General features: G+C 41.7%; 1 protein-coding gene across 2 annotated transcripts; it reads right to left on the bottom strand.

The window, feature by feature from the left end:
* Window positions 1–710: 710 nt before the first annotated feature.
* LOC108953801 (putative disease resistance protein RGA3) lies at window positions 711–22,083 on the bottom strand. Of its 2 annotated transcripts, none has more exons than XM_065175739.1 (2): window positions 19,586–22,083; window positions 711–3,688 (listed from the first exon to the last, which is right to left on the bottom strand). In XM_065175739.1, exon 1 carries the CDS (start codon window positions 21,749–21,751, stop codon window positions 19,733–19,735), a length of 2,019 nt encoding a protein of 672 aa, XP_065031811.1. In that variant the 5' UTR covers window positions 21,752–22,083; the 3' UTR covers window positions 711–3,688; window positions 19,586–19,732. The 2 variants fall into 2 exon arrangements, with proteins under 2 accessions (XP_065031811.1, XP_065031812.1); XM_065175740.1 differs by lacking the exon at window positions 711–3,688 and adding an exon at window positions 16,822–17,425.
* Between the last annotated feature and the right edge of the window lie 114 nt (window positions 22,084–22,197).

The following is a 22,197-nucleotide window of genomic DNA, read 5'->3' as shown; positions in this document are numbered from 1 at the left end:
AATCGATCACCAGCGGTTTTGCTCGTCTACCTCAATAGTCTCAAGGTTTTCTAGTTGCGGACATCACGGAGTTGAATTTCTATTGTATCTCTGAATAGTCAACTGACTTTGCATACAACTTTTCCAAGATCAGACTTTTCTACGTCAAGACTCGAGAGTTTGACTTTATGGATGTAAGCAGCATAGCGAGATCTTTAGGTTACACGAATTCAGGTAAGTCGAAGCAACTTCCAACAGCAGCCTAAAAACTGAAGAACTATATGATATTTTGCATCTGGTGCAGGTGCTGATCATAATATAGGAGCTTTGTGCATGGATCCTAGTTTTGGTTTGTATCTGCACTGCATAAACTAAAAGCTAGATGACAGTGAGGGCAGACAAGTCGAAATGACACCTCCGAGATATGTAATCTTTTCTTGACATCACTGCTTGCTTCTGTGTTCCACGATGCCTTGTTTTCTTGTCCATGGAAAGTTTTGCTAGCTCATCACGCTGTATTCATGCAATTGACGTCCTCTTTTTGAAGATGAAAGCTCTTCTTCCTCCGAACTATTCGATTGTGGAGAGAAAAAGAAGAGTGGTGAGGCTTTTGTCAAAATAGATAAAAAGATAAACCCTTTTTACATGTTAGTTCGATGTTGTATGCTGTAGTCACTACAAGATTTACGACTCCAATTTCTACTCGTTATGAAACCTATTTGAATCACAAATATAAAAATTATGCGCATGTAAAAGGATCAGAACTTCGGTGTCCCTACCAATGTTTAGGGTTTGTCATGATTATTGATACAATTGTTTAAAACACTCACCAACAAGACAACATGGACGTGAATCAAAAGATCAAGATGAGAAGGTCAACCTCTTCTCGAACAACCAGGGCGACTATTGTCACCCTATTATCTTCATGCTATACATATATATATTCCAAAGACTATTACGTAGAAACCGATAAGCATAACGAATGAGATTTTCCTAACTGCATAGCATATGAGATTTCTTCAACCCTGTTGTACAGAGTCTTCGAGTCTATTTCCATGCTTCAGTGCATAATGCTGGAATGTAGTTCCTGCAATATATCAACAGTTTCACAGTAAAAGATATCTAGAAACAATTAAGCAGCCGTAACCCAAAAAGACACATGAAGCATCAAACATTCAGAAGATTTATTACCATTTGTATGTGCAATGTCACCCTACTCCATGCTCAACATACTGATGTTATTTTTAGAATTTGAAAAAATATATATATATTTTTTAAAATAGAAGTATTAAAACTTCAAAAAAATTTGTACAATCAATAAAGTGATATCATCTATGAACATGAAAACAGAATGGCACTTCATGATTGTCCCTAGACATTCATGTGACCGAATACAATGTACCAATTTAAAAATTAAAAGTATTGAATTTTGAAATAATTTCATACAACCAATGAAGTGATAGCATCTACAATCCCTTAAAAAGATTTTTTACTTTACAATTGTTAAAACCTGTTTTCGGGTAAATAATCAGTATTTAAACTAAGAATTAATGTATGCTTATCATAAAAAAAAAAAGAAGATAAACTATTTTCTTAATCCAACTTTACCATCTATGAATGTGCTAGCTAGTTTGATTGGTAAATATATTGTCAAATCACTGCAAAGTATTAAAATCAAATCCTCAAAATCTGTCTTTCTGCCTCTTACCCAAGTGTTCACTAGTTTACTTGGGATTTTATTGAACCAACTTGTCCCCTCCTCCAGACTAACTATTAGTTGAAACTTTAATTTGCATTGATATATTTTAAGAGTTATTATGATAACAATATTGTGATTAATCTCATAGGCAACTTTTGCATGCACTAAAATTTAAATGCTAATTAAAAGAGAAAGCTTTGCTACCTTCCATAATTGTTGATTCTGGAATGCGTGACACTTAGATGCCTTCCCTCCTCTTTTTTTTTTTTGTGAATTGTTTCTCCAAGATTGGACATTTCAGAATCATTAAGGATCGGAGGCCGGAGAGATACTGCCACAAATCTTGGGGTAATGATTTAAGCTTCGGGCAAACCTCGATATGCACCCGATGAAGCATCGTGAGTTGTTGTAGTTCAAGCGGCAAGGACAGTAGGTTTGGACAATCATCAATTAATAAACTCTCGAGAGAGGTGAGCTGACCAATGTCTTCTGTTAATGAAGTTAGACCTATGCAATCAAGAATATTGAGTCTTTTGAGGGACGTGGGGCACCTAGGCATTTTTCTCAATCTCCCACATTCAATGATGCAAAGATCTTCTAGCTCCGGTGGGAGTCCAATTGGTATTGTTGTTGATGATGATGGAAGTGCAGGCGAGAAATCAATCAGGTTGCCACAATCCATTGCAACTAATGATTTCAAGGACTTCAAGCCTTGAAACTCCTCAGGGAACGTCCTCAGATCTTCACAAGAATCGATTGTCAGAGTGTGAATGGAGACGAGGCTTTTCCAAAACATGGACCGCCTTCATGAGAACAACCAATCGCAGTTAACAGCATTCAATCGTCGAAGCCCTATACTCCATGATGCCTTCGTGTCCTCTCCCTGTATCTCGATCTCGTTGCGTCCAACGATACGTAATTCTTCAAGGAACTGTAGATCACGAGGAAAGGTAAAACGTGTCTCGCCATCTACAGTTGCACTATCAGCGTAAATCAAGAGGACGGCTAATGTGCTCAGGTTCTCAATCGATCCCAACAACATCCTGTTGCCGCTCGGCATACCCAGAAATTTGAGGGAAGGCAACCGTGGCATTGATCCCAACTTCGAGCACTCTGAGATTCTTAGCTCAACAAGGTGCGGGAAGCACTTCCCCTCCTCCACTGCTCCGCCACCCTCCACCTCCCACCATTGCTCCAAGCTTGGCATCCCCTCCAGAACCAGCCTTTTCAATGCCGGGAATGTTTGTTCTCTGCAATCACCTCCACCTTCACCACGGATGATATGCTTCAGGGAATCCATATGTTTTAAACATAGCACCTCGAGCGAGGGCAGCAGCCAAAACGAAGGGAGATGATGGCAATTTCTGCATCCACCGAGATGAATCTCCACCAGCAGCTGGTACCGACTCAACAATTGCTCATCTGATGACCACGTCGGAAACCTGACTCCTCCGTAGCCCCAGATCGATAAGACCTTTATGCCGTCGGGTGGTGCCAGTGCTTCCAATAACGCCTCGCTATTCTCAGCTCTCGTCTCAACATTCTCGGAAAGTGATTCTTCCTCGGTCCATTCGACAACTCCCCAACATAGTGCCAAAGAGTGTAGGTCTCGTTTAGAATGGAGATTAGCTTCTCTTGCATTTGCAGCATCTCTCACTTTTCCCAGGCCATATATCTCTAGTTTGCCTGAAAGGTTTAACTCCTTTAGCTGTCCTATTCCTCTCCCAGCACCAACACCCACGATGTATTTTGACAATGTGTGCAAGCAGCTTAATCTCCCCTGAGATGGCCTTCGGGCATGTCCCTCAGCTCCGTACATTCATCGAGAAAGAGATGCCTGAGATTACTCATTTTCTTCATCTTACTTGGTAACTTACGTAGCTGTCGACATCCAGAAAGCTTCAACGTCTGCAAGTTGAGCAGCGTGGTGATAGCTTCAGGTAACTCCGCTATTTTAGAGTAAGAAATGTCCAGGAATCTGACATGCTTGAGATGTTGTGCTAGATTTAGCTGTAAGCATAAAAATCTGTAATTATGCTAAGTCAATAATGCGGAATTAACCTATATGCCAGGATTTGAAATCAATACATAGATCAAATTATACGATGCGTACCTTTTGAAGCCATCCTTTGATCTGCTCAGCACCGTGATCAAGATTGCTGCAGGCTCCGTCTTTAATCCGATTGCGCTGCGGAATCTGCAGGGAGTGCGAAGAGTAGACCCTTTCTCCTCTCTTCCTATCCGATCACTCAAATTGATGGATTTGGGGAGAGAGTTTTGGGGAGAGAGTCGAGGAGAATAACTAAATTCCTCAACGGAGAGATGCGACGTTATAACGCTCTAACACCCTTTCTCAGAAGATTTCCTCCCATCAAGGATATCTCCGAGGAATCGTTCCGTAATGGACTTGGCTAAAATATCGCAACGGAACCCAATTCTATTATATATCTTATTCAATAAAAACGCCACATATTCTAACATTCTCCCACTTGGCCCATTAATTGATAAGATATAAAAGAGATACAAAATCAAAACAAACAAAACAAAATTTGTTTGAAAACAATTTTATCTAATTGGATTCCAAAAAATTTTGAAAAGCATTTTATACATGGCCATGTTTTAAAAATAAGCCAATAAGTCCAATAATCACAATAATACTATATTAAGTCCAACTATCAATGCGAGTCATAACGGTTGTATTTCATCAATGTCATACTCCCTTCTATGTACCACAACATTGTTAGTCTTTCCTAACATAGTCCATAATGACCCCTGTAATTTGTCTTGTCAAGACAATCTTGTTATTACATTCAACCATAATATGCATAAACATAAATGTAAACAGGATAGCAGAAACAGATAACTTTAATTAAGTTAAAATGTCAATAATAGCATCCACATAAACATGCATCACCATATCCTTTATGACTTGCTCACAAGCCCCATTCTAAGAACATGTTCTTTGAATATTTTGCACTATAAGGCTTTTGTCAATGGATCAGCAATCATCATAGTGGTGCTCAAGTTCTCAATTGACACTTGCTGTTTCTGGACTCTTTCTCTAACCACCAAGTACTTTAACTCAATGTGCTTGGAACCACTAGAGTACTTGTCATTCTTAGAGAAGAAAACTGCTACGGTGTTATCACAAAATATCTTCAGCGGCTTGGTAATTGAGTCGACCACACCAAGTCCTGAGATAAAATTTCGCAGCCATAAAGCTTGATTTGTGGCCTCAAAGCATGCCACAAATTCAGCTTCCATTGTTGATGATGCAATAAGCGATTGCTTTGCACTTTTCCAAGAGATTGCCCCACCAGCTAACATAAATACAAATCCTGAAGTGAACTTCCTGCTGTCGAGGCAATTTGCAAAATCAGCATCTGAATATCCAGTTACTTCAAGCTGATCAGATCTCCTGTATGTGAGCATATAATCTTTTGTCCCTTGTAGATATCTCATTACTTTCTTTGCAGCTTTCCAATGTTCCATTCCTGGGTTGCTTTGATATCTACCCAGCATTGCAACTGCAAAACTGATATCTGGTCTTGTACAAGTTTGAGCATATAGTAGACTTCCAACTACGCATCCATAAGGAATATTCTTCATTTGATTCTTTTCTAAGTCATTTCTAGGGCACTGGTTTTGACTGAATTTTTCACCTTTAGTAATAGGCACATCATTGGTTGAGCAAAGCTGCATATTAAATCTCTCCAAGATACGATCAATATATCCTTTTTGAGACAATCCTAATAATCCTTGAGATCTATCCCTGAATATCTCAATGCCAATGACATAGGATGCCTCATTCATATCAACCATCTTAAAGTTCTTGTTGAGAAATATCTTGGTTTCGTGCAATAAACCAAGATCACTACTGGCAAGTAAAATATCATCCACATATAAGACCAATATAATAAACTTGCTCCCACTTACCTTCAGGTATATACACTGATCAACAGTGTTTTCCTTAAATCCGAAGGAAGTAATGGTATTATGAAACTTTATATACCATTGTCTGGAAGCTTGTTTAAGGCCATAAATGGATTTCTTAAGTTTACAAGCCCAACTTTCTTTTCCCTTTTCTATGAATCCTTCAGGTTGTTCCATATAGATTTCCTCATCCAGATCCCCGTTCAGAAATACCGTTTTCACATCCATCTGATGCAACTCAAGATCATAATGAGCTACTAATGCCATAACGATTCTTAATGAGTCCTTTTTAGAAACAGGAGAAAAAGTCTCATTATAGTCGATGCATTCCTTCTGAGAAAAACCTTTGGCCACAAGTCTGGCTTTATATCGTTCGATATTGCCCGTTGAGTCGCGTTTTGTCTTAAAGACCCATTTACAACCGACTCTTTTACAATCATTGGGCAATTCAACGAGATCCCAGACATCATTCTGTACCATTGATTTTAACTCTTCTTTCATTGCATCATACCATTTTTCAGAATCGTTACTTTCTATGGCTTGTGAAAACGATAAGGGGTCTCTTTTTATTCCTATATCATAATCTGATTCTTGTAGATATACAACATAATCATCAGAAATGGCATGTTTCCTTTTCCTTTGAGATCTTCTCAAATCTGCCAATTGTGATTGTTCTACAAGATCATCAGCGGCGACATCAACATCATGTGAGAGTTCTTGGATGTTATTTTGTTGTTCACCCTCATCAATACTCTCATTGATTTGAGGAACAACAATCTCTCGGACAGGAGATGATATGGGAGAATTAACCTGAATCTCCTCAATATCAAAATTAATCCTTCGAGATTTTTCACTCCCATTAATTTCGCCATTTTCTAGGAATTTTGCATTACCAGATTCTACTATTCTCATACTATGATTAGGGCAATAAAATCTGTATCCCTTGGATTTTTCTGGATAACCAATAAAATATCCTGAAATAGTTCTTGGCTCCAATTTCTTTTCATGTGGATTGAATACTCTTATCTCTGCAGGACACCCCCATATATGTAGATGTCTCAGACTGGGTTTCCTACCAGTCCATAACTCAAAAGGAGTCGATGAAACTGACTTGCTAGGAACCCTGTTCAAGATGTACATAGCTGTCCTAAGAGCTTCACCCCACATCGACTCAGGTACAGAGGAGTAACTCATCATGCTCCTAACCATATCCATCAGAGTACGATTTCGCCTTTCAGCAACACCGTTCTGCTGTGGCACACCTGGTAATGCATATTGAGCACAAATACCCCGTTGTTCTAGGAATCTAGCAAAAGGACCAATATTCTGACTAGATCCATCATATCTGCCATAAAATTCACCACCTCTATCAGATCTGACAATTTTAACTTTTCTATCTAATTGTCTCTCAACCTCATTTATGTATACTTCAAGAGTATCAACGGCTTGAGACTTTTCATGTATTAGATAAACTTTGCCATATCTGGACAGATCATCTATAAATGTGATGAAATATTTTTCTCCACTAAAACAAGGAATATGGAGTGGTCCGCAGATATCAGTATGAATAATCTCAAGGAGTTCTTTACTTCTTGTGGCATTTTTCTTTATTTGTTTAGTTTGCTTTCCCTTAATGCAATATATACAAATATCAAAACCAGTGAAGTCTAAATGTTCCAAAATATTATCCTTCACTAATCTTTCAATTCTTTCCTTGGAGATATGCCCCAATCGTCTATGCTACAATATGGAAGATCTTTCATTATTGAAACTATGTTTAATCCAACATTTGATTGCAGGGTCATTAGTGTCTTTGCAAACTCAAGATCCAAATTAATTCTGTACAAACCATCACACAGAATTCCAGAACCAACTTTTATTGAATCGTAAAATATGCTGAGTTTGCCACTACCAAAAGAAATACAATATCCCAACTCATCAATTCTAGAAAGAGAAATCAAATTTCTAGAAATTGTAGGGACATAACATGTGTCAACAAGATCCATCAAGTGACCCGTCTCTAAGCGTAGACGATAAGTTCCCATTGATATCACTTTCGCTTTAAGACGATTTCCCATAATAATGAATCTTTCATGTTCTTTTGGTTTCCGAATTGAAAGGAATCCCTGCATGTTATTTGTAACATGAGTTGAAGCACCGGAATCTATCCACCAAGTGTTAGAAGGAACTTCTGTAATGTTTGATTCGAAACATACAAAGGTCGAGTTAATACCTTTCTTTTTGAACCAAGTCTTGCGTTTAATGCAATCCTTCTTCACATGTCCTTTCTTGCCACAAAAGAAGCACTTTACAGTAAAGGCTTTCTTTTCATTAGTCTGTTTAACATTTCCAGACTTAGCAAATCTCTTTGATGGATGATGCTTCAACTTTCTTTTCTTATTACCTCCTCCTTAAGTAGTCGTCATAACATTATATGAATTTTCCTGCCTTAATCTCAATTCTTTCTGAACACACATGCTAGTCAACTCATTCAAGTTCCACTTATCCTTATTTGTATTATAGTGAATCTTGAATGGGCCAAACTGAGAAGGAAGAGAATTAAGAATAAATTGCACGAGGAAAGATTCATCAACATTCATGCCTAATGTTTTAAGTTTTGCAGCTTTGTCGGCCATATTGAGGATATGATCCTGAATTCCTCGAGTACCATCATACTGAGCCGTAGTCAGTTCTTTCATCAATGTGCCAGCCAATGACTTATCAGCAGATTTAAATCTGTCTTCAATAACTTTTAAATATTCCTTTGCGCTAGTTGCAATCGGTAATGAAGTCTTTATGTTATTTGCAATTGTCATTCTTATGAACATTAAACTAAGCCTATCAGATCTTTCCCAAGCCTTCATTTCATTTAACTTGTTCTGCAGTACTTGCTAGTCATAGGTGCCCAGCAAGCCAATCACGTGAGTGATGGCACGTGTGACTTGATATATAATCTTTTTGCTTATTATATTTTGGCGTATATCACTTTATAACTATTGCATAAATGCATATATATTGTGATGTCCTTGGATTTGTGCAATGGGAATCGGATCATGATGAGATCACGATAATGAGATCGATTCACCTTTAAACACATATCCTAAATAATCCCGGTCATAGGTTACTCGAGAGGGACATCGTGATAACCGGATAGACTGGTGTGCTGTATACCCGTCCATATGATGGATGCAGCTGGTCTCATAGCTGCTCGTGTAGGGACACTAGGGATACAGTACAGGTGCTCATTGGAGAATGAGTTCACTGATTGATCCGCTTACGGAATGCTGGATGGTTGATGATGCCTTATTGTCAGACAACGATTCCGTAGTCCTAGTGGTGTATCTGGTTCTTAGACTTGAGACACCAAGGATGTCCTGTATGAGTGCTCCACTCTTTGATACCAGACTTATAGGTTTGGTTGTTCCCAGATCTAGTACAGCTGGTCATTGGGAGTGGTAGTCGACCTTACGAGGGCTATTGAGTGTCGATAGAGGATCATCCACTCTCGGTATCATAAGAGGAATATCCCATGTGTTCTTGCTCAGACAAATCCCTGGCCAGGGTCATTCGGGTTGAGAGAGAAAGAGTTCTCCGGGAGAATCCGATTAGAGCGAGACTCGAGTAGAAACCGTATGGGTCTGACAGCACCATGCTCGATATACGGTCTCTGGGATATTAGATGGATGAGGGACTATAGGTACATGGTAACTGAGGACAGACAGGTCCAATGGATTGGATTCCCCTGTATCGTCTGGGGACTACGGCGTAGTGGCCTAGTACTTCCGTAGTCGATGAGTCGAGTGAATTATTACAGAGATAATAATTCACTGAGTTAGAAGGAGTTCTGACAGGTATGACTCACGGCCAGCTCGATATTGGGCCTAGAGGGTCACACACATATGGTAGGCATTGCGATGAGTAGAGGTTCGGATATGAGATATCCGACGGAGCCCTTGTCTTATTGGATGCAGATCCAATACCCACTAGGGAAAGGACCCATTAGGGTTTTGACACGGGATCTCTATAAATAGGAGGGATTCACAGCCTCATAGGCTAGAGTCTTTGCTTGCCCTTCCTATTCTCCTCTCCCTCTCCCCCTCAGAGTAGGCCTGGAGTTTTGAGGAGCGTCGTCGCAACCCTGCTGTGTGGATCACCGCTAGAGAGGAGGACGCTTGACCTCCTTCACCCTCTCCTAAGGATCTGCAAGGAAACAGAGATATACGATCTCCCTAGGTAACACAATCTCTATACGCAGTTTTGTGTTTTTGCGGATTTTGCGCACCAATCTTCGCACGACGATGAACATCTTTTTGGGAATCGGGGATTTTTGTTTTCTTGTTCTTCCGCTGCGCATATGATGTCGCCCCCCCTATGATTTCCCAACAGTGGTATCAGAGCCAGGTTGTTCGTGCGAATGATTGGTTTTTGAACTGCGTGTGTTGTGTTTAGGAAGAATATTGACGTCAAAATCGTTGACGCAAAAGCAAGGAAGGGCAGCAACAGTTGCTGCCCTCGATCTGCATGCCTGCAGCCAGCCGCAACCAGGCAGCACAGCGCCGGCGCATGCGCAAGCGCTGTGCCTGCAGCAGCCGGCCGGCGGTCTGCTTGCAGCAGGCTTGCGGCCGGCGGGGCTGGCAGCCCGCTCGGTAGAAGCGCCTGCGGCCACTGAGCCCGCGGGCAGAGGCGCCGCGGGGCAGCAGCGCGGGCTGAGGCACCGCAGGGCAGCGGCGCCTGTGGCCGCTGCTCCCACGGGCAAAAACCCTGCAGGGGCTGCCGCCAGCGAGACAGCACCACCTGCGGGCGCTGACTCGCGGGCAGAACCGCCCGCGAAGGCGGCGACGCCCGCGGGGGCGCCCACCTGCAGCGGCAGCGACCCCAGCGGGCGTGCCACCTGCAGGCGACGGCAGTGCCCTCGCCCTCGCCGCACAGGCCGCCGCCAGCAGGGTGGCGGCGGCGGCGGCGCAGCAGCAAGGGGGAGAAGGGCATTAGGGTTTTCTGGGCAAAAAGACAGTTTTGCCCCCTCGGAATTTGAGAAATTCCAGTTTCTGTCTTTTGTCCAAATTATGAAAATACCCTTAGGAATTGAGAAATTCCCTATATATCCCTGATTTCAGAAAATATTAATTAATTAAAAGGTTTAGTTGATTATTATTTTTATTATTATCTAGTAGTCCTACATGATGATAATTATTTATACATGTGATGTATGATGAGTGGACGGATGATCATGGACCGTGTGATGTGTGTACTTGTGATTATTATTATTGAGGTCTGCGAACCTCCATTATATTTCTCGTTTATTGTCGGGCCTGCGTGCCTATGATTAAGTTGTAATCACATGAGGAGGCGCAGCGGGAGCGTGGAAGCCATAGCGGGACCCACGAGACGGACGATCGTGATGCATGGAGATGCATCAAGATGTCGACGGAACCGACGAGGACGAGATGGACGATCACAAGGCATGGAGATGCACCGTTGCACACATAGATCTTGATGTGAGTGATTAGGCCTACTGGCTCGGGCCTAATCATATTAGGTTGTGGTCCATGATCATCTGGTGTGATTGCTTATACACATACTAGATATGTATATATATTTGCATGCGATGTAGATATATATTAAATATGTATATGTGTGACATGTCATATTAGGAGACCAAATCATAGAAACATCTCTCGATAAAATTAAGTCGGTAAACGTGAGGCAATTAGATTGACCCACGTGGCCTTCCATCGTTATGAGTAGGAACCGAATCCCGGTGTAGGTTGAGTTGGTCGAGTCCCTCGAGACTCACCTATATCGCGATTCGCTATCTTGCTTACGACATAGAGATGTCACCGGTGACCTGAGGGCATGATATGCTTGGTCGAGTCCCTCGAGGGTATATCATCAAATCAGACTCATCTTGTAACGAAGGTGTTGACTTAACCGAGCATCATGGTTGGTCGAGTCCCTCGAGGCCATGGTGATTCGGAGGCCGAACAGGACGGGAATCACAAGGAGTTGTGATCGGCAAGAGTTGTCTACCTTTTAGGCTTAGTGTGATTGGTCGAGTCCCTCGAGGTTACACTAAGACGCTGATTGGATCCTGATCCCCACTAGAAGTCTGCCGGAGACTTCCGTTTCACGTGCTGAGGGTATCGCGTGACTCGTTAGTAAAATAGTGGGAGCATATTAAGATAGAAGTCCATATCTTGATAGTTTATTTCTTGCAAAATCTGCATGTTATTCATTTTTGCTACATCTTTATTTTCAAAAATGTCGCTTTCAAATCCCTTACGTGGCATACTTGATGTCAACCGCCTCACTGGTCCAAATTATACGGATTGGCTCCGTAACTTGAGAATTGTTCTCACAGCGGAGAAAATCGTGTACGTCCTTGATACAGTGATGCCTACGCCCGAAGAAGGGGCAAGCGAGGATGAGATCGCTCGCTACGTGAAGTACATTGATGACTCCACTCTTGCTCAGTGCTATATGTTGGGCTCTATGACTCCAGAGTTACAGAGACAACATGAAAAGATGGATGCCAGATCCATTCTCCTACATGTCCGTAAATTGTTTGAGGAACAGGGAAGGACTCAACGATATGAGATATCCAAGAGCCTTTTCCGCGCTAGGATGACTGAAGGGACACCGGTTCAGAACCATGTCCTAAAGATGATTGAGTGGATAGAGAAACTCACAAGTCTAGGAATGGTCCTAGAGGATAACTTGTGTGTGGACATTGTGCTTCAGTCCCTACCAGATTCCTTTTCACAGTTCATAATGAACTTTAATATGAACAAGCTTGAGGTGACTCTCCCAGAGCTCCTCAATATGTTGAGGGAGGCAGAGAGTACTATTAAGAAAGAGAAGCCAGTTCTCTACACTGGTGAGACCAGAAAGAAAAGGAAAGCAGAAAGGTCCCTTAAGAAGGGAAAGGGCAAGGGCAAACAAGGTAAAGCAAAGGTTGCTAAGAAAGACCCAACAAAGGACAAAGGCCAGTGCTTCCACTGTGATAAAGATGGGCACTGGAAGAGAAACTGCAAAGAGTACCTTGCAGAAAGGGCGAAACAAAAGCTTGATGAAGCTTCAGGTACATTCATGATCAGTCTCCATTTGTCAGACTCTTATGATAACACATGGGTATTAGATACCGGTAGTGCTTATCATATATGCAATTCGTTGCAGGTTCTGGCAAGGCCTAGGAGACTAGAGAGAGGCGAGATGGACCTCAAGATGGGTAATGGAGCAAAAGTTGTTGTATTAGCTGTTGGCGAGGTCGCCCTACATCTGCCTAGTGGAGCTTTTATTGCATTAGATGCATGTTATTTTGTTCCTTCTATTATCAAAAACATTATCTCCATTTCATGTTTAACAGTTAGTGGATATAAATTTGTTTTTGAGAACAATGGTTGTTCGATATTATTAGATGATAAGATCATCACGAAAGGAACATTGCATAATGGTTTATTTATGTTAGACACCACTCCACATATCATGAATATAAATGTGTCCAAAAGGAAACGAGATGAGTTGAACAGTGCATACCTGTGGCATAGTAGGCTAGGTCACATCCATGAAAGAAGGATTCAAAAGTTGCTAAATGATGGATATCTAGATCCATTCGACCATGTGTCATATGCAACTTGTGAGCCTTGCATTCGTGGAAAACTGACCAACTCTCCATTTAGTGGAACTGGAGAGAGAGCCACTGAGTTGTTGGAACTCATACATAGTGATGTATGTGGACCCATGTCAACTCATGCCATTGGAGGTTACTCCTACTTCATTACATTTACTGATGATTTCTCAAGGTATGGATATGTGTACTTAATGAAGTACAAGTCCGAGGCCTTTGAGAAATTCAGAGAGTATAAGAATGAGGTGGAGAACCAAACTGGAAAGAGTATCAAAACTCTTCGATCAGATCGAGGAGGTGAGTACTTAAGTACAGAGTTTACTCACTTCCTCAAGGACCATGGGATATTATCCCAATGGACACCTCCTTATACACCTCAGCTCAATGGTGTCTCTGAAAGGAGAAATCGTACATTATTAGATATGGTACGGTCCATGATGAGTTTCGCTGACCTACCCATCTCATTCTGGGGATATGCCCTAGAAACCGCAGCTTACCTTCTGAACAGAGTTCCAACTAAGTCGGTGGTGTCTACACCATATGAGATATGAAAAGGGAAGAAGCCTGATCTTAAAGTAGTTAAGATTTGGGGCTGCTCTGCCCATGTTAAAAGACACAACCTCGATAAGTTAGAATCAAGGACAGGGCGATGTAAATTTGTGGGATACCCCAAGGAAACTTGTGGGTATTACTTCTATCATCTCGAGGACCAAAAGGTCTTTGTAGCTAAGAGAGCAGTGTTCCTTGAGAAGGAACACATTCTTGGCGGAGACAGTGGGAGAATGATAGAGTTGAGCGAAGTTAGGGAACCAAGCTCAAGCACCACTCTACAGCCCGAGTCTGTTCAGGTATCTAATACACAAGTTTCAACTTTACGCAGGTCTGATAGAGTATCCCATCCTCCTGAGAGATATGTGGGACATATTAGAGCAGAGGATGTAGAGGATATTGATCCTCAGACCTACGAGGAGGCTATTATGAGTATAGACTCCGGGAAGTGGAAAGAAGCCATGAATTCTGAGATGGATTCTATGTACTCCAATAAGGTTTGGAACCTAGTTGATGCACCCGAAGGTATTGTACCCATCGGTTGCAAGTGGATCTTTAAGAAAAAGATCGGAGTAGATGGAAAGGTAGAGACCTATAAAGCAAGGCTAGTGGCTAAGGGGTATCGTCAAAGGCAAGGTGTTGACTACGACGAAACTTTCTCACCCGTAGCAATACTAAAATCCATCAGAATTCTATTGGCTATTGCAGCACACTATGATTATGAGATCTGGCAGATGGATGTGAAAACCGCATTCCTCAACGGGAACCTAGAGGAGGAGGTGTATATGATGCAACCTGAGGGATTCGTGTCCAAGAACTGCCCAGATAAGGTGTGTAGGTTGCTTAGATCCATTTATGGACTAAAGCAAGCTTCCTGAAGTTGGAACATAAGATTTGATGAGGCAATCAGATCTTATGACTTCGTTAAGAACGAAGATGAGCCTTGTGTATACAGAAAGGTAAGTGGGAGCGCTATTAGCTTTTTGGTGTTATATGTGGATGACATCCTCATCATTGGGAATGACATAGGAATGCTATCCACAATAAAGGCTTGGTTATCTAGACACTTCTCTATGAAGGACTTAGGAGAAGCATCTTATATCTTGGGGATTAGAATCTATAGAGATAGATCCAAAAGGATGCTTGGCTTGTCCCAGTCCAGGTACATAGAAACTATTGTCAAAAGGTTTGACATGGAAATTTCCAAAAGAGGTCTCATACCGATGAGACATGGGATATCGCTTTCTACGAGTATGTCCCCAAAGACTCCAGAAGAAAGGGCGAACATGGATATGATACCTTATGCCTCAGCAATAGGGTCTATCATGTATGCCATGCTATGTACTAGGCCTGATATAGCGCATGCTCTGAGTGTCACGAGCAGGTATCAGGCGGATCCAGGCTTGGAGCACTGGAAAGCAGTAAAGTGTATCCTTAAGTACTTGAGAAGGACTAAGGATCTTTTACTAGTATATGGAGGTAATAGCCTTAAGGTTGAAGGCTACACTGACTCAAGTTTTTAGTCTGATGTCGATGATAGCAAGTCGAATTCAGGGTATGTGTACACCTTGAATAGAGGAGCAGTGTGCTGGAAGAGTTCCAAGCAAGATACCACTGCTGACTCGACCACAGAGGCGGAGTACATTGCTGCATCAGATGCAGCAAAGGAGGGAGTCTGGGTGAAGAAGTTCATCACAGATTTGGGAGTCGATACAGATAGCGACAAGTCGACTTCCTTATATTGCGACAACTATGGGGTGATTACTCAAATAAGGGAACCCGGGTCTTATCAGAAGTGTTCTGAGGAGGTTCCAGCTTATAAGAGAGATCGTAACCCGAGGAGATGTAGCAGTGGAAAGAGTTCCATCCGAAGATAACATTGCAGATCCACTAACAAAGCCATTGTCTCAGATTGTCTTTGAGCGTCACAGGGGTCTGATGGGGATCAGACACATAGGTGATTGGCTTTAGGTCAAGTGGGAGATTGCTAGTCATAGGTGCCCAGCAAGCCAATCACGTGAGTGATGGCACGTGTGACTTGATATATAATCTTTTTGCTTATTATATTTTGGCGTATATCACTTTATAACTATTGCATAAATGCATATATATTGTGATGTCCTTGGATTTGTGCAATGGGAATCGGATCGTGATGAGATCACGATAATGAGATCGATTCACCTTTAAACACATATCCTAAATAATCCCGGTCATAGGTTACTCGAGAGGGACATCGTGATAACCGGATAGACTGGTGTGCTGTATACCCGTCCATATGATGGATGCAGCTGGTCTCATAGCTACTCGTGTAGGGACACTAGGGATACAGTACAGGTGCTCATTGGAGAATGAGTTCATTGATTGATCCGCTTACGGAATGCTGGATGGTTGATGATGCCTTATTGTCAGACAACGATTCCGTAGTCCTAGTGGTGTATCTGGTTCTTAGACTTGAGACACCAAGGATGTCCTGTATGAGTGCTCCACTCTTTGATACCAGACTTATAGGTTTGGCTGTTCCCAGATCTAGTACAGCTGGTCATTGGGAGTGGTAGTCGACCTTACGAGGGCTATTGAGTGTCGATAGAGGATCATCCACTCTCGGTATCATGAGAGGAATATCCCATGTGTTCTTGCTCAGACAAATCCCTAGCCAGGGTCATTCGGGTTGAGAGAGAAAGAGTTCTCCGGGAGAATCCGATTAGAGCGAGACTCGAGTAGAAACCGTATGGGTCTGACAGCACCATGCTCGATATACGGTCTCTGGGATATTAGATGGATGAGGGACTATAGGTACATGGTAACTGAGGACAGACAGGTCCAATGGATTGGATTCCCCTGTATCGTTTGGGGACTACGGCGTAGTGGCCTAGTACTTCCGTAGTCGATGAGTCGAGTGAATTATTACAGAGATAATAATTCACTGAGTTAGAAGGAGTTCTGACAGGTATGACTCACGGCCAGCTCGATATTGGGCCTAGAGGGTCACACACATATGGTAGGCATTGCGATGAGTAGAGGTTCGGATATGAGATATCCGACGGAGCCCTTGTCTTATTGGATGTAGATCCAATACCCACTAGGGAAAGGACCCATTAGGGTTTTGACACGGGATCTCTATAAATAGGAGGGATTCACAGCCTCATAGGCTAGAGTCTTTGCTTGCCCTTCCTATTCTCCTCTCCCTCTCCCCCTCAGAGTAGGCCTGGAGTTTTGAGGAGCGTCGTCGCAACCCTGCTGTGTGGATCACCGCTAGAGAGGAGGACGCTTGACCTCCTTCACCCTCTCCTAAGGATCTGCAAGGAAACAGGGATATACGATCTCCCTAGGTAACACAATCTCTATACGCAGTTTTGTGTTTTTGCGGATTTTGCGCACCAATCTTCGCACGACGATGAACATCTTTTTGGGAATTGGGGATTTTTGTTTTCTTGTTCTTCCGCTGCGCATATGATGTCGCCCCCCCTATGATTTCCCAACAGTACTTTCATCAGTCAAGTCTGCATGCTTTTTAATAAGTAATGCTAGATCAAGATCTAATACACCCAGTGTGAATTGCACATGCTCTAACCATTCTGAATAATTTGATCCAGAAAGTACAGGGACACTTGAAGCATATGAGTATATATGCGGAAGTACCACTGCAAAAGATATATAACAACATTAATGCTTTGAGTTTGTCAAAAATTGATGAACTATTGATATCATCTATATTACACCTTTGGGTGAAATATTGACATATCTAGTGTTCACTCAAGAATATTTTGGAGGACTGATACCATCCTTGAGGAATAGGTATTGTTACCTTTGGGTATACAACCCTAAACTGCAAGGATATCTAAAAGAGTATCATCCTACCCCATCACATAATTATTTGAATTAGATTCTCCTTTGGGATTATCTAAATCTCATAATTATATGTGCCATTATGAATATTATTTCTTTAATATCATTTAGGACTAATTCTTTAATATTATTTTATAAGTCATTAGTCCAGGTCACTTTGGTGGCTTCAAGACTAATGCCATGATATAAAATAAAAATGTCCTATAAATGATAAAGCTTTTATTGTAATTCATATCACAAAAATCTATCATCCTAGGCCACTTTGGCAACTACTAGTCAGATAGAACTTAGGGAAATGAATTACAAATAATATTCATCAATTTATTTAATTTTTGCTAAGCAATTCAATAATAAAATGACCATAATAATTATTGAAAACTAATGCAAAACAGTTCAATAATAAAGAACAATAATAATTATTGAATATTAATACAAAACAATTCAATAATAAATAACCATAATAATTATTGAACAATAATGTAAAACAATTCAATAATAAAATAACAACAATAATTATTGAACATTTATATAAAGCAGTTCAATAATCAATTACCATAATAATTATTGAACTTTAATACAAAGCAATTCAATAATAAATAACAATAATAATTATTGAAATTTAATGCTAAGAAGTTCAATAATAAATAACCATAATAATTATTGAACATTTATGTAAAGCAGTTCAATAATAAAATAACCATAATAATTATTGAACTTTAATAAAAAGTAATTCAATAATAAATAACAATAATAATTATTGAAATTTAATGCTAAGAAGTTCAATAATAAATAACCATAATAATTATTGAACATTTATGTAAAGCAGTTCAATAATAAAATAACCATAATAATTATTGAACTTTAATAAAACTCATATGATAATTTCAAACATATACATGTGAAAATAAAAAAATTCCAAAAACAATAATTGGATTTTAATTTTATTTAACACATATATAATGAATAATTCATATGAGAAAACCATAAAATAAACCATAATTTATAGTTTTTTTTTTAATCAAAATTAAATCCAATCAAATAATCAAAAAATATAATCATGATTAAAATTAATCATAATTATAATAAATGATATTTATCAATTTTATAATTGAGAATATAACCTAAATTTCTCAATTTCATAATGATAAAAAACCGAAAATATTTGATAGGATATAAATCGAAAATATGCGAATGGCAGAACTGTAATTTGACAGAAATTAGACCCGAGGGCAAAACCGTAAATATGTTGACAGAACATAAACTGTAATTATGATATTTGCAAAGGGTAAAACTGTAAATTTTCAAAAACCCTATCCTCGAGGACAAAAACGTAAATATGCCAAAACCCTAATCTGCCATCGCCGCTGCCGCTGCTGCCTGCGGCTTGGCCGCCAGTACGCGGCTGCGGGCTTGGCCGCCAGTACGCGGCTGCGGGCTGCCGCCTGTGCGCGGCTGCCAGCGACCGCCTGTGCGCGGCCACTACCGCCACGGCACTACCGCCGCGGGGCTGCTACTGCTCACGCGCGGCCGCTGCCGCTGCGGCGGTTCCTGCCCGCGGGTGGCTGTTGCCAGCACGCGGCCGCCGCCTGTGCACGGCCAACTCACGCATGGCCGCCGCCTGGGCTATCTGCCTGCGTGCGGCCGACCGTCGCATGGACGGATTCTGGCCGTGTGCGACCGGGGTTCTGTGATGCCGTCGCACGGACGGAGTTCTGTGATACCGTCGCATGGACGGAGTTCTGTAATGTCGTCACGCTACTCGGCGTAACCGCAGATTTGCAGCGAGGTCGATGGTGACCATTACTGCTTAGCAGTTCTTGGAAAACAAAGGTAAACCGGGCTCTGATACCAATTGTAAGCATAAAAATCTGTAATTATGCTAAGTCAATAATGCGGAATTAACCTATATGCCAGAATTTGAAATCAATACATAGATCAAATTATACGATGCGTACCTTTTGAAGCCATCCGTTCAGAGATCTTGTTTGATCTGCTCAGCACCGTGATCCAAGATTGCTGCAGGCTCCGTCTTTAATCCGATCGCGCTGCGGAATCTGCAGGGAGTGCGAAGAGTAGACCCTTTCTCCTCTCTTCCTATCCTTTCACAGGATCACTCCGAGGAATCGTTCCGTAATGGACTTAGTCTTGGCTAAAATATCGCAACGGAACCCAATTCTATTATATATCTTATTCAATAAAAAGGCCACATATTCTAACATTAGCAACATCGTAGCATTTAAATTATGGAATCCTAACACTCTTAATTTGGCCGGTCTTGAAATGTTGTCCACAGCTTTTCCAAAATATGCATCTCGTACCAGTAGCGTCCGCAGGGCAGGAAATTTCCCCAGCGTCTCGTGGATTTTGGAAGACGAGTAGGTTCCTGGTAAGGACAAGTGATGCACATCCTTCCTTGGTTCTGTGGCAGTGTATGGCGCTAGCAACGCGACACCTTCTTCTCCCGATATATGTTGTGCAAGGTCATGAATGAGGTCGTGCATCTTGCATGTTCTCAAACTGCAATATCCTTTGACTTCTAACTCATAATCTCTCCAACGAAAATAATCATGCATGATATTACCCAAGAAGTCTACGTATCTACGTTCTTTAACTCGGCGTACATCTTGAAAGAAGCATCTCTTGTGTAGCTCCATGAAAATTCGGTGGCCTTTAACCTCCGGTTCTGCTGTTCCTTCCGATGGAATAAACCCCTGAGCCATCCACAGTCGAATCAACATGTCAACTTCTATCTCGTAATCTTTGGGGAATATGGCACAGAAGGCGAAGCATCGCTTCAGGTGCGAAGGCAAGTCATTATAACTCAGAAGCAGTGCAGGTAGGATATCACTACCGACTTTGGTAGCCCAGATGCTACTTTCCTTTATAGCAGACCACTCCCTTTCATCATTCTGGTAGCTCATCATGCTGCCCAGGGCCTTCACTGCGAGAGGCAATCCCCCACACTTTGTTACAATGGCTTTTCCAATCTCCACCAGATTTTGATGCTGCTGCTTATCATCATCTTGTCCGCTTGGAAATGCTCTTCTCCTGAACAAATCCCATGAATCTTCTTCAGATAGGAATGGCAGCTTGTGAGTGGTGAGCGTACCCATCATGGACGACACTCCATCACTACGCGTGGTCACAACAACTCTGCTTCCGTCTCCTCCGCAAGCTAACAGCGCTTTTAAGTCGTCCCACTTCGATGAGTCTTCATTCCATACGTCGTCTAACACAAGCAGATATCTTTTCCCGGCCAATACATCTCGAACACTGCATTGTAACATGTCCATAAATTTCAGGTCGCTCTGTCTCCCAGTGGCGGAACTGATGATCGCTTTAAGAATCTCTCCCAGATCAAAAACAGAGCCCACACAAACCCAAATACGCAATTGGAAATGCCTCTCCACCCGCTTGTCTTGGTAGATCAGTTTAGCTAAGGTAGTCTTTCCTAATCCTCCCATGCCAACTATAGGGAGGACTGCAATCTTCTCATTCTCATCCTGCTGTTCTATTAGCAGCTTTACTATCTCATCCTTCTCCTCGCCTCTACCAATAACATCCGATTCCACGACATAAGAGTGTGTTTGTCGTACAGTTGGGGGGGTTTGCTCTTGTGTGCGAACTGCAAAATTGAACTTACGACTCTCTGCTGCAATCTCATCTATACTCTTTACTACTTCGTTCAATTTCCTTGCCATTTTGAATCGAAAATAAAGTGGATTATGGGATGAAAAGAAGTCACTGACCTTGCCCATCATCTTGTTCTCGATTGCTCTGTTACTCTTCCTGAGGGTTTCGAGATTAAATTCGTCGAGAACGTCCTCTGCAGCGTAGGCCGCATCCCTGAGTGCCGTCAACCAATTTTTGACGGCAGTGTCCTTAATCTGCTGCTCCTCTGCATCTCCAACGATGGATTGAATCCGCAACAACGTCCTCTCAAGCTTTTCCAGGTCCTCCTCCAGACCCCAGACACCACCTATCTGCCGGACTACGCTATTCTTCGTTGAGCCGATCAGAATTTCCAAGAAGGACGAGAGAAGTGCCTCGACAACCATGATTATTGTTGTCAGAATATGGTGGTGCTGGAGGTTCAATGGACGATGTATCTCAGGTTGCATACGAGTCTTTTGCACCTCTCCGACCTTATTTTTCTTTCTCGCTTGGATGGGATGGAATTTGTTAGCTGCGGATGCAAGCTACTAACGAAAAAGTTTCTGCTTCCGTGGATTGCACGCAGCATACGATACTATTCCTTTCTTCTTCTTCCTCTTCTTACAAAGCGGTTAACGAAAAAGTTTCTGCTTCCCTGGATCGCACGCAGCATACGATACAATTCCTTTCTTCTTCTTACATAGCGGTTTTCTTTAACTATGCAACCCGAGAGGAGTTGCTATCTCCTGCTGTCTCATAAACTTTCTATTCATCGGAAGAAACTGCTTATGCATATTGACTTGGTGTCAATGGAGTGCAGACATATTACTTCACATCCAATGGAGACAGACAGCATCAGGAATCTGATAAAATGCTCTAATTAAAGCGAAAAATGCACCATCAATCTTCTGCT

This window comes from Musa acuminata, unplaced genomic scaffold (genome assembly GCF_036884655.1).
Source record: "Musa acuminata AAA Group cultivar baxijiao unplaced genomic scaffold, Cavendish_Baxijiao_AAA HiC_scaffold_112, whole genome shotgun sequence".
Lineage (NCBI taxonomy): Eukaryota > Viridiplantae > Streptophyta > Magnoliopsida > Zingiberales > Musaceae > Musa > Musa acuminata.
This window is presented reverse-complemented; position numbering and strand designations above follow the sequence as displayed.

Bases quoted from the DNA above. Each gene is read 5' to 3' on its own strand.
- LOC108953801 (XM_065175739.1), bottom strand. From the start codon at position 21,751: ATGCAACCTGAGATACATCGTCCATTGAACCTCCAGCACCACCATATT.